Source organism: Tricharina praecox (assembly GCF_024521635.1).
Source record: "Tricharina praecox strain CBS 144465 chromosome Unknown BZA05scaffold_7, whole genome shotgun sequence".
Taxonomy (NCBI): Eukaryota; Fungi; Ascomycota; class Pezizomycetes; order Pezizales; family Pyronemataceae; genus Tricharina; species Tricharina praecox.
Window position 1 is genome coordinate 890,352 of NW_026250409.1, and position 11,457 is coordinate 901,808.

The window sequence follows — 11,457 nt, forward strand, 5'->3', positions numbered from 1 at the left end:
GCATCTACAAGATAAAATCGCACCAAACGTCGCCGTAACCACCACCGAGAGCTAAGACCAAAAATATATAAACAAAGAAATGAATGAGGAGCAGAAGAAGAGGAACAAACACATTTAGGCTAGGCTAGCGGGGGGACATCAGGTATAGGTACGCCATTAGAAGGACAGCAGCAGCAGGGGCGTAAGAACAATCGTAAAGTTAAGTAATCAAGTAATCAAGTATCAAGTCATCGTCGAACATTCGGACTCAAACTCAAGCGCAGTCGTAAAAGCGAGAGAAAAACAAAAGACACCCGGTTCCGTTCCGTTCCATTATGTGGTGTGAAACGCCAGCGCGACGAGCACTATTATCGCGGCGACGATGATGACGCCGACGACAGAGAGCACGCGGTTGACACGTCTCCACCAGCGGGCATTAGCGACTCGTCGCTCGAACGCCATTTCAGCCTTGCGTGCCTCTTTCGGGATGACGAAGTTCGCGGCGCCGACGCCGGCCTCGAGGTCGTCCGCGGTAATCTCGCCGCCCTCGGGAAGCGGCAGGAATGCCGCGATCCACCAGAATACCGGGAGCATGAAGCCGAGGCAGAAGAAGATCACCTGGCGGTTGATGGTCGTGATGTGTTTTATCGGGGGGTGGTCGAGGTGCGGCAGCGACCAGAGCGTGGTCGCGTCCGGGTCTCGCGGGCGGAGCTCGCGCGGCCGCATGAAGTACCGGGGGATCTCGCTGATGGACATCATGGAGTGGCCGGTCGGCGGTCGACGGTCTTCCGGGCTCGAGATGTAGCCGCCCGAGATCGGGCCCGTCGATTCGGTATTAGGTACGATAACGCTGGTTCGTCCGCCTTTCTGCCCGTAGAAGTATCTATGTGAGTATGGAATCAGCCACCGGGAAGTCGCATGCAGGAAAAAGAAAAAGAAAACAGAAAAAAAAGAAAAGGGCAAAGTTACCGTGCCCACGCGGGAAACTGTTTGGCACCGGATGGGGTTGTGGGGCGCGCGTTCGGATCGTTCAGCATATCCGTCGTGCTCGCCGACTGCGATCTCGAGCGTCCCACGCGGGACGCAGTCCTCAAAATTCCTCCTGCCATTACGACTCCTGCACCCGGGCTACCAGCTCCAATAGCTCCTGCTCCTGCTCCAATAGCTCCTCCTTGTGTCGAAGATTCTCCCAAGTCGGTCCCAACAACATTATTGACCAACCGCAACGTCTGCGCATTCATCCGGGCGCGATTCGGTATAAACTCAGTCTCCTGGCGATCGACCCATATACTTGACTGTCGTCGATAGTCGTCTTCGGTGTAGGGCGGCAAAGCAGCTTTCGATGGTTTCTTCAAGATCGAGCGAGGGAGAGCAGGAGCGATTCTCTGGGGGGCTGTTGGGTTTTGATGTGGATCCATCGCATCCGCGGCATAGGATTCGTCCACGGATCCGCTGGCCCCTCCCATTCCAGTTTCCTTCGCGTAGCGACCACTATTCGTCGCAACATCCGACGAGTAGTCGTCCTGAAATACGGGCAACGAGATTCGCTGTTTGTAAATGCGCAGGGGTGGTACCGGGGGCAGGCTGTCAACCGACACGTTGGAGCGCACTGTGTTGGAGCGCGAGGATACGGTTCCGCCCGTGGTCGAGGAATGATTGCTCGCGGCCGACTTCTGCGATTTATGGTGTTTCGAGAAGTACTTGCCCCGGCCACCGGAAGATGAAGTGGAGGAGCGGGATGGGGCCTGCGACACGGCCGAGGGTTTCGACGAGGAATTCGAGCTAGCGTTGTCTGAATTTGGGGCCGACGCCCGGACGTTGGTGTCCGAGTCCGAGCGCTGGTGGAGAGCATGGCGGGCCATACTATTTTTCTATACCGGGGCTGGTATGGAGTAGACGAGAGGAAGCGAGGATGAGGAGAAAGCGGAGGTATGAGAGGTCCACGGAATAATTAACACCAGCAGCACGACATGTGGGTGATTGATTTCTTGATTGGATTGCTCGATTAATGCCGGATTGGGTGGGTAAATGTTTTTCGCTAAATGGGTAGGGCAATTGTGGGTATGGGGTGAATGCGTGAATGCGTTGAATGTGAGTCTTGAAGTGTCTATTGCTGAAACGAATGTAGGGGGATTTGGAGAATCTGTCTGAGTTGTGGAGAGTGGCCGTAGGCGTAAACTTGTTCCTGAAGGATTTGGGTTCCGTTGGAGAAGCTTCCTAGCGATATTCGTAAGATTGAAGGATGGTACTTTTTTCGTAGGGCGGTGGTGGCGACGGAGGGACGGTACGCAAGGAGGTAATTAAGGCCAATTGTTCTGCGAGTGAACCCAAGTGCGGGCAAAAGAGTGTATGTGGATTATAATCCGGAAAAAGAATGACTGGGTTACTTTGATACAAGTAACTCCTAAAAAGAGGGTACGGCGGTGACAGTGGGGACGGTCGTGAAGATCGCGAGCGCACGAGAGAGAGTGGGGAGGGATTGGGGGTAGAGAACGACGAGGACGAGACGACGGGAGAGCCGCCGCCCTAGGGGGGACGGAGTCTACATATTGGTTTCCAAAAGCCCCCCTATCCCTACACGGCGCTGAGATAAGTATCATATGGACATAGAAATGGGAGAGGGTGGGGTGTGAAGAGAACTGTCGAAGGTGCAGAAGGCAAGCAGTCGGCGAAAATTCAGTGGTAAGAGAGCGCTGGGGGGGGATGTCCAGAATCCGGACAGGCAGGCAGACACAAGAGGGAAAGCGAGCTGCGCGGGCGGTCATGCAGGTACCTGAGTACATACCGGACTTAGAGCGGGCAAGGGCTGGGGGCGGATCCAGCGAATGGAGGGCCAGCAACTGGAAGGAAGGCGGCCTTTGTCCGGCGGTGCTGGCCGTCGCAGGGATGGCCATCAGCACGAGTGTGGCTGGAGTGCATGGGTGCCATCCACACGCGAGGGCCGAAAGCCACTAGCCACCTCCAACATGAAACGCTGCGTTGTTCCCAACCTGGGCTGGGTCTCACTCTGCTTTCCTTCCACTGCGACTCGATTCGGCTCTTGCAGATCGGAAATCCGCGCGACGACGGAGACGGGCAAAGGATATCCGACGGCACCAGAATCATCAGCAGCAACACCAGAAGCAGCAGCATCACCATCATCACCATCATAGCCGTTGTCACGTTGAAGCCACGAGGCGTAGGCAGGGAGTTAGCTTCGACTTAACCTCATAGCTAGCGCTTTCCCGTCACACGCGTGTCGATCGTGTGAGAGAAAGCCGCCGCCGCAGCAAGCAGGCTGCTATATAGAGTACTGGCACCACCTATACCGAACCCCTCGACACCCGTCTGCCCGTCCATTCATACATCTATCTGTCCCCCCGCGCCTACTCGTTCACACGGTGCAATCGGTACAGTGCACAGTGCATACGATGTCTGCAACCCCGACGAACGACGGTATGTGTACCCCCGCCCGCGGCCGCCCAGCTTGCCGCCCGCGTGACCGAAGAAGCCCACCGCCCATCTGAACGAAGAACCCCTCGGTTCCGTGAATAGATCATGACGGCTCCGCGAGTACATCCCTCCTGTCGCCGGCAGCCGCTACTGCATACTCCATCCTCTACACGCTGCTCTACGTGGGCGTCATCTATCTCAGCCCCATCACCCGTCCCCGTCGAGGACTGGATCGTAGCAGCACCTTCGTGATCCAGGCACGCGTGCGTGGCGTAACCGTCGTCACCATGCTGTGTGTGGCCATCACCTCGGCCGTCGTGCATTACTCGCGCTCGCCGAGCTCGTGGTGGAGCACCCTCGAGTTCATGGCCATCGCACATATCACGCCCCGGACCGCGTGGGATATCCTCAAGGCGCTGCTCCTCACCGCCGTGTTGTTCCTCGGTCCGATGCTGGAGCAGATTTGCACTGGGAGTGTGGGTACGGGTGAAGGATTTGCGAACGGGAGGCTCACTTGGATTGGATGGAGGAACTATGTCGTCGTATGTCATCCTCCTCCTCCTCCTCCTCATCCTCCTCCTCCGCTCCTGCATAGTCCTATGAACTTCTATGCATCGTGCGGTGGTAAATGCAGTGGTAGGGGATGATATTTAACCGGTGGTGTTCATAGGCGCCGCTCACGGAAGAGATTGTATTCCGTGCCTGCATGGTTCCGCTGTACCTAATTGCCGGGGTGTCACCCAGTGCGATAGTATTTTTAACACCCTTGGTCTTCGGTATCGGTAAGAGAATTCTGTCCCCGTCTGAGCTCTTGAAACGAATGAACGGGCGGCTGAGAAATATTTACAGCACACTTCCATCACGCCTACGAATACCTCCTGAACTTCCCCGGACACTACAAGATAGCGATGCTGAGCTCAATCCCTCAGTTCATGTACACAACGTTGTTCGGATGGTTCGCCGTCTTCGTCATGATGCGCACGGGATCGGTGTGGGCGGCGGTCGTGGTTCATACGTACTGCAACTACATGGGCCTGCCGAGCCTGACGGTCGATGGGCCGAGAGGAGTGTTGCTGGCGTACTGGGTGTCGTTGGTGGGTGGCGCCTGGGGATTCTACAGGTTGTTCTGGACGATGACGGAGTCCCCCAATGCCATGGCCGTTTTCACGTAGGGACAAAAGAACGCGCCGGCTTCGATAGTAGGCGGCGAGTTCTTTTGTTTCCCTCCTCAGTACGTATGTCTGTCCGTCCGTCCGACCATCCTATTTACGGCGCAAGAGACATCATACGTACATCATCATATATATACCCAGGATTCGTTTTTGCGAAGAGTGAAATAACCAAACGCCGTGTGCTATGAACCGAGAAACAAAACATCCGTCTGTCTGTCTCAAGTCGACTTCGCCATCACGAACAGTTTCGGGTTCATGTTGATCTTGCAAAGCCTTGCGACGCACCCCTTGAGCTGCAGCAGGGTGGAAACGCCTTCCAGGATGCGCATGTGCGTGAATCCGATTTCCTGCGGCACATTAGGTTCCGATGGAGCGTAACACAAGTGACGAGTAAACCAAACGCACCTTGATGAACTCCAGCTTCGAGTGTTCGCTGAGCGTATCGACCGTCTTCGTGACCCGAAACATGGTACTGATCACATCCACGGCCGAATACCCCTTACTCCACAGCTCCTCGAGCTTCTCCAGCGCGGCATCAATGCGGCCCTCGTAGCACGCCTTGATCATCGTCTGGACGGCGATCGGGTGGGGCGTATCCACGACCTTGAAGACATTATCACCATTGACGAACCCGAAGCCCGCGACGGTGCTCTGGAGGTTATTGATAGCCTGGCGCATGTCGCCCTCGGCGGTGAAGATGAGCGCCGCAATCCCTTCCTCGCTGTACTCGATCGCCTCCGCCTCAATGATCTCCATGAGCCGCTTCACGACCTGCTGGTCCGACAGCCGCGAGTACCGCAGGATCGCGCAGCGCGACTGCAGCGGCTCGATTATCTTGTTGCTCTGGTTGCACGCGAACGCGAACCGCGTCGTCGACGAGTAGATCTCCATTGTCCGCCGCAGGGCCTGCTGTGCGCCTGCCGTCATACTACCCGCAATCCCATTAGCACCCAATCCCATCCCATCTCACATCGCCGTGTAGAGGACAGACCTATCCGCCTCATCGAGAATAATGATCTTCTGCCTCCCAGGCGGCAGCGTGACCTTCTTCTGCGCAAACCCCTTGATCCGGTTGCGCACGACATCAATCCCCCTCTCGTCGGACGCATTCAGCTCCAGCACGGCCTCCTTATAGGCCTCGCCGAGGAGCGCACGCGCCAGACACAGCACCGAGGTAGTTTTCCTTCGCCCCACCACTTATCAGCCTCCCAGCTCCCCCCCGCACCCCCCCTCATTTTCTTGGACCAGAGACTCACCCAATCCCGGGCATGCCCGAAATAATCACGTGCGGCATATTCCCGTCCTTCGCGATAATCTTGAGCCGCTCGATCGTCTCCTCGTTGCCCACGATGTCGTCGAGGAACTGCGGCCGGTACTTCTCCACCCATGGCAGCTCGTACGAGGTCTTGTCGGATGACGGCGCGCCAGTCGGCGCGGGCTTGCTGCTGGAGGCGATGGTTGGGGGGGGCATTGCGTTGGCGTTGTGCAGTGGGAGGTGGGAGGTGAGGGTGGCGGGTGGTGAGGGTGGTGAGGGTGGTGAGGGTTCGCGTCGCGTGTACTCTACGAGGGGATGAAAGACGCGTTTGAGCTAGCAGTGAGGCTGCTGGGAAGGCGCGCTGGGCCGCTGGGGCAGTGCAACAGTTACATAACTAACGTGGTGGGCATGGCGCTCTGTAGGCTGGAGAAAGACGGGACGACGTCTTACTCACAGTGGCGTCTAACACACGCGAGGACCAACTACATCTAACTATTCCGAAGTCGTACTTTGCCGGACCGGCCAGACGTCTGCTCTCCGCAGCGATTCGAAACCGGCCGTGTTTTTTCCGAGTCTTGATATTTACTGTTCCTTATGTTTTTCCCTATGAATCTAGCATTTCACAACCTGCGATTGTGGATCTCGGGACTCGGCAAGCCGGACTACTGGCAAGTTGTATGTAGCATACATGTTATGGTGAGACATCCACAGAGTCACAGACGTCGGCCGAGACTTCAGTCGCAATCTTTCAGGCATAGACATGACTATGATACCTATCCCCTCTCTCCAAGGTTCTCCTGCAAACAGTACGGCCTTCCTCCCCCTCCCCCTCCATTCATGTATGGCCACGAGTGACAGTAATGTCACAGTATGCCAGTGTGTATCAGCAACGACCGGAATCGGCACGCTGTACACCCCACGCCGCACCCTGGTCTCTACGCGTTTGGCACCGGATTACCGTTGTCGTGCAGCGGCGGCGGCGGCGGCAGTGGTGGTGGTGGTGGTGGTGGTAATGGTCGTGGGGATCCAAGATCTCTGTGCGGCTCGGGAGGGGGAGCGATAACCGTGGTGGCATATCAATATCATATACTCCGTGGTAACGGACGATCTGACGCAACCGAAGATTATGTACTCTATGATACTCGCACTTCCCTACCTATGATATCTATGGTATTTATCTAGGTAGAGATGCAGCGTACGCGTCGTCCTCACCGGAAATCACGGACTTCCTCAAGATGCTGCTGCTGGTTGGGGGGAGCCCGGGGGGAGCCAAACGGGAGATGACCGGCAAATTACACGTGCTCTAGAGTACCTATGGATGTATGGATGCGGACATGGGAGAAGTGGTATCTATGGGAGAAGTGGTATCTATGGGAGAAGTGGCATGGAATGACATGACAGCTGGCGAATTGGAATTGGACGGGGCCGAACAGCGGAAGAGCCACTGTGCATTCTGTGGCAGAGGCGGTTCCGGATAATCAGCGCAGTGGATACGGTACATGATGGCGATGTGGTCGCGAGGATGACAAGGCTCTAGTTAGCTAGAGACAGAGCTCCTCCAGCAGTAGTGAGCTGGGGCGCGAAAGCTTGTGCCCATGGTATGTATTACTTTCTAGGCGAAGAGCGGGATACCGGTACGGGAGGGGTTGTTGCCTCGTATGTAGCGGCGGAAACCAGAAAAAATAAAATCCCCGGGGAAAGCAGACTGTGGTTTCCGGAAAGCGGCACCCAAGGCATGCAAGGAACCGTATCACGCTGCGGTTAGGAGGGTGGGAGGTGGTCGTTGGAGTACGTCACCCAAACATTTCAATTTTTTGCTTGCGTAACTTCGATGGGTGCCGGTTAACGAAGCTTAAAGGAATTATTTGTAGCCACCACCTGCGTTGAAAGGCGAATGTAACTCCCAAAATCCTGCCAGTACATACTTCCGAGTACTGTACATTCCTGCTCTGCCTGCTCTACTTCCTTCCCGATCCACCGACTGACATATCCCATCCCTCCATCCTTCTCCTTGTTCTCCGATCCCGCTTCCCTATTCACCCTGCTGCACTCCGAGTAGCCTAGCCTGAGCTCTCTCTCAGTCTCGTATCCGCCTTTATTATCCCTCTCCACTCTCTCTAACCTTCAAAACCCAAACACGCGGCCGGTCGGACTGGACAGACCGACAAACGGACGGAGAGACGCTGCTCGCATCGGGTGTGAAACTTTCGGATTGCGCTTCGGAGAGACCGTTGCCAGCGCCTAAATGAAGTACACTTCGTTCCTGGCATGCTCGGTGTTATTGGCCTTCAAGAGCCTAGTTGCCGACGTCGTCAGTGCTGCCGATACTACACCAGCAGCTCTCCCGCCAGCAAGAAGCAATACCAGACCTCGCTCCTTCAAGTTCGAGAAGGTCAACAACAATCCGCTGAATCTCCCCCGACGGCTAAGGCCGAGGAAACGGGCGGATACTGTGTTGCAGCGGCTGGATAATCAGGTATGCAGCAGGACGGCACCTCCGCTATCCGGATTGCGATCAAGAAGTTGTGCTGATGGGCGACTGTGTGTGCTAGGATTTCCTGTACTATGCGGATGTTAAACTGGGCACTCCGGGCCAGTCGCTGAGGCTACAGTGAGTTACTGCTCATTTCCGTGTTTATGCGAGTGCTTGCTCATGATACGTCGCAGTCTCGATACTGGATCTTCGGACATCTGGGTGGAGAGTGCGGAGTCGGAGCTGTGTCAACAATCGGATGATCCATGTAGCATCACCGGCACCTTCGACACGGACAAGTCGTCGACGTATAAGAGAGTGTCGGGCGACTTCCAGATCTCGTATGTGGACGGCGAATATGCGCAGGGCGACTATGCGAAGGATGTGTTTCACTTGGGTGATGGGACTAGTGTGACGGGCGTCCAGTTTGGCATCGGACTGGAGTCGACTTCTACCGAAGGCATCATGGGTATTGGGTTCGAGCAGAACGAGGTCCAGGTCCAGAGACTCGGAAAGGATCCGTATCCCGGTCTGGCGAATCTCATGGTGCAGCAAGGCTTCATCAAGTCCCAGGCCTACAGCCTATGGCTTAACGATCTCGGTATGACGTGCTCTGCGCATAGGTTTTTAGCTGTTCTAACCGCCGTGATAGATTCCGACGAAGGCCAGATCCTGTTCGGCGGTGTGGATACTGCGAAGTTCCGGGGAAATCTCACAACCATTCCTGTGGATAAACGGACGGGCGCCACCAAAGCGAGGGAATTCATGATTACACTCACCGCGGTCGGCCTCACGAACGCAGACGGCAAGCAGGCCACCCTCACCGCGAGCGATTTTGCTATCCCGGTTCTGCTCGACACCGGCACGACCTACACATACCTGCCCACCGATCTTTGGAAGGAGCTGTGCAACCAAGTTGGAGCGCAGGTTGCCGACAGGACTGGGGTTCCGATTGTGCCTTGTAACATCCGCGACTACAATGGTACCGTGGACTACAGCTTTTCGGGGGCGGTCATCAACGTTGCCATCAATGAGCTCGTTGTGGATGCGTTTTCGTATGATGGCAGTCCTGCCGCGTTCAGTGATGGCACTCCGCTGTGTTACTTTGGCGTGTTGGACGCTGGATCGGACAACAACGTACTCGTATGTTTCCCCATGCGTGGACCATATCCCACCAGCATTGCGTGAGAACTAATGACTCGCAGGGCGATACCTTCCTCCGATCAGCCTACATCGTGTTCGATCTCGATAACGAAGAAATCAGCATCGGCAAGGCCCTCTTCAACGTCACCGACTCCAACATTGTCGAAATCGGCACAGGCACGAACCCGGTCCCCGACGCCACCGGGGCAGCCAGTGCCGTTACCGTCGCACCAACCGGCACCGGCGGTGGACGGAGCGGAGGCTTGCCTTACGTTTCGGGGGCCATCACCAATACCGCCCCGAGTGCAACAGCGACGAAGAAGTCCGCTGCAAGCTCGTATCGATTTACTTGGGCTACCCTCACTCTTAGTCTAGCGCTCATGCTTTCCGGTATCGTCTACTGTTGAGATATATCTATCTTGGCGGTGTGAGGGCGGGCGTCGCGAATTGCGAATTGTGAATATGATTCTGTAACGGTAAATTCGGCGCATTGGGTGGCTGTCACTGTGGCTGGCTGGCCAGTTTTTTCCCTTTTCCTTCCCATAGAGCCGTTTCTCACTCTATTGTGCATACGAGATGGAGTTTGTTTATTGGGTGGGGGTTTTACTTAATGGACTTGCTTCGGGAGGTGATTCGTGATGGGCCAATAGATGGGGCTTCCTTTTTTTAAGGAATTATTGGGCGCGAGGGATGAGGGATGAGGGATGAGGGACGATGACGGGCGATGGACGATGGACGTTGGACGATGCATGTGTATAACTGCTGGGAAGTAGTTTAGAGTACAAACATACGTAATAATGAATTTTTTCATTACCGGGCAGGGTGCGAGAGGTTTTGGGTTTGCGGATTTGCGGATGCTGGTAGGCGGATCCGTAGGGAGAAGGGATGTCCGGAGGGATTATCCACCCCCGGCGGGGAGATAAAACTTGACCAGTACTTGGTACCCTACATACGATAAGCACTTAATCTTGACATTGGCTGACCACTGTTGCCCGACTGCTGCTTTGATAGCCTTGCAATTAGGTACCGTATTTACTCCTGTGGGTGGTGATGCGTGGTGGTGCGTGCTGTTGCTGTTGTTGTGCGGACGATCATGTTTATCACTCGTTCGATTTGGTACTCCGACACCTGCCAAATCCTGTTGCACGGTGAAGGTTGTAGAGTATGGTCATGATCTAGATATCACAGTCTAATGCTATGATGATTTAAACAAAAAACAAAAGGCTGTGTGCGAGATAAAACCGCCTCCCCCCCTTCTCCAGCGACAATATGGATGGGTAGGGTAGATCCCCCGCGCCGACGAACCGAAAGCGAAGAAGTCTGGACCACCCACCGGCCGCTCCACCCCACCGGCCCAGCCCACCCCCGAGCCCCCCTCCCCGGGAAATTATAAGTGGGAAAAAAAGAAAAGGGCTGGGCTTAATTAACTATGACGAAAAGAAGAGAGAAAACTTTTTTCCGGCTCTCTGTGCGGCGTGGAAGGATGATTCGTTGCTGATAACGGGTGGAGGAGGAGAAGGAGGTGGTGGTGGAGGGGAGGAGGACGGTTTGGGGACGAATCGTGGGTCTGCATAGGACGCGTGCAACGTGCGTGCCTGTAGATCACGGTTGCGGCGGGGTGTGGCTGGATGGCTGGTTGGAGAGTAGCGGGTGGGTGGGTAAGAAGTGGTAGAAGTAGGTGTGCTTGGGGATAGAAAAGATACCGTACTTCACGGAGGATGAACAAGTATGAGGTACTTGGGTACTTGGGTACCCAGGGCATGTGCCAATATGTTGTACCCCCGTCCCCCGCCCCCCGCCCCCCGCGCCCACAAGACCCTGCCGTGACCGAATAGACGGTTGCGGCAGCAGCAGCAGCAGCAGCAGCGATCGATGCAGTTGGCGTTGGACAGCACAGGTCGGATATCGAAATGATCGAGGAAATGGTCATGCTGCAGCGGGAGCCTGCATCAGTCAAGTCAAGTCAAGTCGAGATATCTACCTGCGAGTCTGCGACATGCCCA

The 11,457-nt window shown here is 55.6% G+C and overlaps 4 protein-coding genes across 4 annotated transcripts; 2 read left to right on the forward strand and 2 right to left on the reverse strand.

The window, feature by feature from the left end:
- Positions 1-57: 57 nt before the first annotated feature.
- On the reverse strand, positions 58-2,181 carry BZA05DRAFT_250990 (uncharacterized protein). The gene is made up of 2 exons (XM_051480025.1): positions 949-2,181; positions 58-862 (listed from the first exon to the last, which is right to left on the reverse strand). Exons 1-2 carry the CDS (start codon positions 1,839-1,841, stop codon positions 313-315), a joined length of 1,443 nt encoding a protein of 480 aa, XP_051341258.1. The 5' UTR covers positions 1,842-2,181; the 3' UTR covers positions 58-312.
- A 1,106-nt stretch (positions 2,182-3,287) lies between these two features.
- Positions 3,288-4,762, forward strand: BZA05DRAFT_251012 (uncharacterized protein). Its single transcript, XM_051480026.1, has 4 exons — positions 3,288-3,414; positions 3,514-3,953; positions 4,082-4,193; positions 4,261-4,762. The coding sequence occupies exons 1-4, from the start codon at positions 3,390-3,392 to the stop codon at positions 4,581-4,583; spliced, it is 900 nt and encodes a 299-aa protein (XP_051341259.1). The 5' UTR covers positions 3,288-3,389; the 3' UTR covers positions 4,584-4,762.
- A 39-nt stretch (positions 4,763-4,801) lies between these two features.
- Positions 4,802-6,432, reverse strand: BZA05DRAFT_467062 (P-loop containing nucleoside triphosphate hydrolase protein; the record flags this gene model as incomplete). The annotated part of the gene is made up of 4 exons (XM_051487805.1): positions 5,840-6,432; positions 5,575-5,766; positions 4,989-5,511; positions 4,802-4,930 (listed from the first exon to the last, which is right to left on the reverse strand). Exons 1-4 carry the CDS (start codon positions 6,052-6,054, stop codon positions 4,802-4,804), a joined length of 1,059 nt encoding a protein of 352 aa, XP_051341260.1. The 5' UTR covers positions 6,055-6,432.
- A 1,232-nt stretch (positions 6,433-7,664) lies between these two features.
- Positions 7,665-10,241, forward strand: BZA05DRAFT_435027 (aspartic peptidase domain-containing protein). Its single transcript, XM_051486351.1, has 5 exons — positions 7,665-8,314; positions 8,391-8,449; positions 8,506-8,912; positions 8,964-9,454; positions 9,517-10,241. Exons 1-5 carry the CDS (start codon positions 8,084-8,086, stop codon positions 9,859-9,861), a joined length of 1,533 nt encoding a protein of 510 aa, XP_051341261.1. The 5' UTR covers positions 7,665-8,083; the 3' UTR covers positions 9,862-10,241.
- Positions 10,242-11,457: the final 1,216 nt, after the last annotated feature.